The sequence below is a fragment of the Epinephelus moara genome, chromosome 21 (genome assembly GCF_006386435.1).
Source record: "Epinephelus moara isolate mb chromosome 21, YSFRI_EMoa_1.0, whole genome shotgun sequence".
Lineage (NCBI taxonomy): Eukaryota > Metazoa > Chordata > Actinopteri > Perciformes > Serranidae > Epinephelus > Epinephelus moara.
Genome location: NC_065526.1, coordinates 1817833 through 1823117, shown reverse-complemented (window position 1 = coordinate 1823117; position 5285 = coordinate 1817833). Strand labels below are relative to the sequence as shown.

The 5285-nt window shown below is 41.9% G+C and overlaps 1 protein-coding gene across 1 annotated transcript in view; it reads left to right on the top strand.

The window, feature by feature from the left end:
* The window catches only part of phb2a (prohibitin 2a), a 23383-nt gene that overhangs the window by 13692 nt on the left and 4406 nt on the right, over nucleotides 1-5285 (top strand). The window contains exon 8 of the mRNA XM_050032745.1: nucleotides 1269-1346. Within this exon, the coding sequence (XP_049888702.1) occupies nucleotides 1269-1346 (78 nt within the window). The remainder of the gene's footprint in view (nucleotides 1-1268; nucleotides 1347-5285) is intronic.

Genomic DNA, 5285 nt, shown 5'->3' with positions numbered 1-5285 from the left:
CAGGATAAATCACACACAGTGTGTGGAGGCTTTATTGTCTTCACAATTTATTGTTTCTTATCTGTGAAATTAAAGTAAATCAAAGCTTTGTTTCCACTGAGGGAAATGATTTCAGCTTACAGAGACAGACAGGAGGTCTGCGTCACCGCGACGCTGAGCGTGAGGGTGGGCGAGTTCAACGTTGTGTAAACAACGGGGGTGTTTTGAAAACAGCCTGTCCCCCCGCCGCAGGAAATAATGGATTAATCCTGGAAAGATGTTGATGTAGCACTTTTCTCCTTATGAAAGTAACACGACGATTATTTGGCTAATGAGAATTTGGTCGGACGAGAACATAGCGACCAAATAATAGACCAGGAGACTACAGCACGAGCATGTAGTACCTTCAGTATGTAATACATGAATCATATATGTAGTTCGTGCAGTATGTATGTAGTATATGTCACGCCCAGTACCTGTAGTATTTAGAATCTGCAGTATGTAGTACATACAACATGTACATAATAACTGTGGTATGTGGTGCCTGCAGTATGTTTGTAATGCCTGCACTATGTAGTGCCTGCAGTGGACACACCTCTGTACGTTAGTGTTCCAGCTCCTGCTGTTAATACCTGCTCAGTACATCAGGGTAAACACATGCAGTATCAGACACACAGTCAGAAATACTGTTGTTTGTACTGTTGTGTAAAAGGTGTCGTTGATTCCTCGAGGTGTTTTGGCGTGTGTGATCACCTGACCTGCTGTGCTTCAGTCTGTTAATCTGGAAGACGCACAGTCTGACGTTTAACAGAGTGTGTGGTGAATGTTGGAGGGTTGTTTAGAGTTTATTAAGTGCAACAAACTGATGAGATGCATTCCTGGTTGTTTTTTCATGCTGTGCTGTGATTGAACTGATTTATAAGGATCTCATTAACACTTAAAACCACCTTCAGATCAGATAAATTCCTGTCCTGGGGTGAACTCACTCGGCCTCGCCTCCTGACTGTGGCGAGAGTCAGAAGCTTCTTAAACAAACACTTCATCCAAATATGCAGTAATTATTTTCCCTGCCTGTCGACATGCGTGAGAATATTAAAGCTGAGCAGCGACACGCCTGCAGCTTTGATCCCACCGATGATCATGTGGTTTTTTCCTGCTTGGAGAGACCGGCTCATCCTGCTGCTGCTGCTGATGATGATTGGCTCCCTCTCCCTTTTGTTGGTGTGTAACACTATTCTCCTGAGAATACACTAACCATTTCAATCTGTGTGTGTGTGTGTGTGTGTCAGCTGGGCGAGGCCGTGACGAAGAACCCAGGCTACCTGAAACTCAGGAAGATCAGGGCGGCGCAGAACATCGCCAAGACGGTAAGAGACGTTTACCTGAGAGTTTGTCTCTGCAACAGTTTCCATCAGTGTCCGTCTGACGTGAAGCACAGCCCCACCACACAGCAGATATAAAACATGTTAGTATTGGACGACACATGAGAAGCAGCCTCCTCAGTCCTCATCTGAACTCTAACAAAAAAAAAACATACATTGATTTTAAGGAAAATCCTGCAGAGTATAAAGTCGTTTTGAAAATGTTACACATGTGGACGTGAGTGAGTGATGCTCACTTGTTGTGTACAAAGGTAAAACGTTCTCTTTATTGGCTTCACAGTCTCTTAAACTCTCTCCTCCCTAATGTGTCTTCAGTGTCAGTGATGGGGACAAAATCTAGAGTTCTTGTTTGGAACAAAATGTATTCAAAAGTTTATCTGAAGTCAGAATGAGACCAAATGGTATCTCAACTTAACTCACATTTATTTAGAAAGCATATTTAAAAACCACACTCGTTGACCAAAGTGCTGTGCAGAAGGAATAAGTCACTAAAACACACACACACACACACACACACACAAGAGGTAATGTGATGATCAGGTACACAGCTCATACATTCAAAGACACAACACACACAGAGGCAGCGTCAGAGAAAGCCACATCAGACAGACTCAAACGCTGATGAATAAAAGAAGGTTTTGAGTCTGGACTTAAAGGAGTCAGTGGAGGGGGCAGATCTGATTCGGAGGGGGCTGCTGTTCCGCAGTTTGGGGGCCGACACAGGAAAGGCACGATCGCCCCTGAGCTTGAATCTGGAGTGAGGGACAGCCAGGAGCCCCGGGTCAGCTGACCTGAGGGACCTGGGCGTATAATAAGGGGTCAGGGAGCCTGTGATGTAGGAGCGGGCCAGACCATTGAGGGCAAAGGGCAGAATCAAAATGTCTCAAGTCAGACAGTACTTGCATTCGATCCGCCCTGAAACCATCCAGTGGCACCCTGATGGGTCCAGAGCCACAGTTTGGGGACCGCAGGTGCAGCTCACAGTGAATCCACCAGGTGGCGCTACATGAATATGAAACGGTACAGAAACCAAACTTCAGGCTTCATCTTCCTCTGACATTTCACCTCATGTTCTCCATGTCAGTCATCAGGCCTTGAAGTTTTTATTTATTTCATTCAAGTTACAGTGTTTTTCGTGCACGTCACAGTATATCTTCAGGAGTATTGGCAGGAAGTAGAAACAACATGAGAGGAAGATGCACGCCAAACAGATGAAAGTTTACTTTAACTTTGAAACGTCCTGTCCTAATGAGAAAATCTTTTTGAGCATCGTTTCAGTTTTAAGACTTAAAACCTGTCTAGGCAGCAATAAAGAGGTTATAAAAAACAACTTAAATAATTTCACTTTTGATTAATCTGCCAGCTGTATTGAACAGTTTGATTTGTAAAACTTCAGCTTGATAATACACAATAATTTAATTATAAGCTTATTAAAGACACTTTAAAACTTAAAACTTTACTTACACATTTTAGTATTTTTATTCATAGTAATTCCACCATAGTGCTTTATAACTCAGATACATAATAACACATACATTGTGTTATATATATTTTATAAACTTTACACATGTACAAATGAGCCAGTGGCTTTACAATGGTCTATAAATGTGCGCAGAGCGTAACAAACAACTTGCTATATATAATTATACCTGTTTTATTCTGAGGCTTCATTAAGTTTTTATACTTGAGTTAGTGATTCATAAAATTAACTATATTTGCTCTTCTGTCTGTTTTTAATGACATCATCAGGTGTTTATTAATACGTTTTATACTGTTAAGGAATACAACACTTTGGATCAGTGATCTGGATGTGTAGATATCAGGTGTGAAAAGATCTTAATGTTTCCCTTTGTGTTAATCTAAATACTTAATCTCTCTATAGTAATCATTTGAAAGGTTATTAAAGGGATAGTGCACCCAAAAATGAAAATTCAGCCATTATCTACTCACCCATATGCCGAGGGAGGCTCAGGTGAAGTTTTAGAGTCCTCACATCACTTGCAGAGATCCAAGGGGAGAGGAGGTAGCAACACAACTCCACCTAATGGAGGCTGACGGCGCCCCAGATTCAAACGTCCAAAAACACATAATTGAAACCACAAAATATCTCCATACTGCTCGTCCGTAGTGATCCAAGTGTCCTGAAGCCCCGACATAAAAAGTTGTTTGGAAAAACGTCATTTGAACTCTGTTTTTAGCCTCATTGTAGCCTGTAGCTCTGACTGCCTCTCTGGGCACCGTGCTCACGTGTGTGCGCTTGCGCGAGACCGTGAGACATGGGCACCACCTTCATGTGTGTTCACGTGCTTTCACTGGTCAATGAGGCTAAAAACAGAGTTCCATATGGGTGAGTAGATAATGGCTGAATTTTCATTTTTGGGTGCACTATCCCTTTAATAGACTGATATATGTTGACACATTATGAAACTGGGTAGAAAATAGAAACAGGTTCCTGTGTCACTGTCAAGAGCACAATAATGCCTCTAACAAGCTTGAATGAACTCCAGTGAAGCTTCTCTTCAAACCTCACAGCAGAGGCAGAAGGTCAGACTGAGGTCAGAGTGAGGTCAGACCTGTTGGAACATCAGCTGAACAGACTATAACCTGACAAATAACCTCTTCAGTCTTAAAACTGACGAACCTTTTCCACCAAACCAGCTCAGGTTCTTAAACTGGTTCCCTCCAGTTTTCTTTGAACCTTGGTGCTATCGAGCAAACCAGCCCACGTGTCAACCAGTTTTGATCAGAACCTCTGACCACGTTTACACGCACAAAATATTCCAGTTTCTGCACTTCACTCCGAAAAGACAATATGCCTGCTCAGCTGTTTACATGTCCAATGAAAATGAGTATTCCACTAATGTTTCTGTTTCCGTGCAGCCGTGCACACTCTGATTAACGTGTCCTAACATGTCGTCTATCACGACCAGATAAAGAAAAGTGGAATGGCTGGAGCTGCTCGTCATTTTGCTGCTTTGCATCTAAATTTATTTATTTATGTATTTTTCCATCGATGGCGGACTTGTCCTTGTTCTTGTTATGCTGTTGAACTCAGCCTTCCTTTTTCACTTCTTCGACCACCTTCTCCAAATGTTTGGTGTTGTGATATTTGCTCATATCCAAATCTTTCATAATATTTTAAAGTAAGTGTGTTTCTTTTGGGCATTGGTCTCTACACCAGCCCTCAAACTGTTGGCGAGTTGGTTTATGTACATCACACAGAGCCGCCTGTAAACAGGAAAGAGGCCGTGTGTCACAAACTGTGGTTAAAAACCCCAAATTGAGACACATTCTGAACGTGCTGTATACATGTCCAAATAATGCTCCTAAAACCTGAAGAAGGCTGAAATCAGAAATAAGAAAATGCTTCATTAGAAAAATACGTAATTCAGAAATTCCAAACAGAATATGCTGTTTACATCAAATTCAGATTACTGTCATATTTAGAATAACAGTGGAATGTTAGTGTGCATGTGAACATACTCACTATAGTCAAGGATGTTTTATCAATGCAGGATGGTGCACATTGCACAACAGAAGTAACCAGGAGTTGACCTGCAGGCTTTTATTCTGTTATTACAGATCTTTGATTTTATCCAAAAACAAGCCGGGACCAACTTAAGACTTGTTTCCTCCGATCAGTACGGTTCAGTTCAGTTCGGTATGCTTTTTTTCTGTTCCCACAGTGAACAGTTCAGTTCGGTATGCTTTTTTTCTGTTCCCACAGTGAAAGTTGTGGATGGTAGCAACAGAAGCGTTCCTTAGCGTCCCCATTTTTGGTCCCCCCTCTGTTGGGGTACCTAGCACACAGATCTGGTACTAAAAGGTGGAGCTAGAAACCCTGCAGTCTGATTGGTCAGTAGAGGACGCTCACTCTGGTTTTATGTAACCTCTGTTCATACATCAGTAAACTACAACTATAAA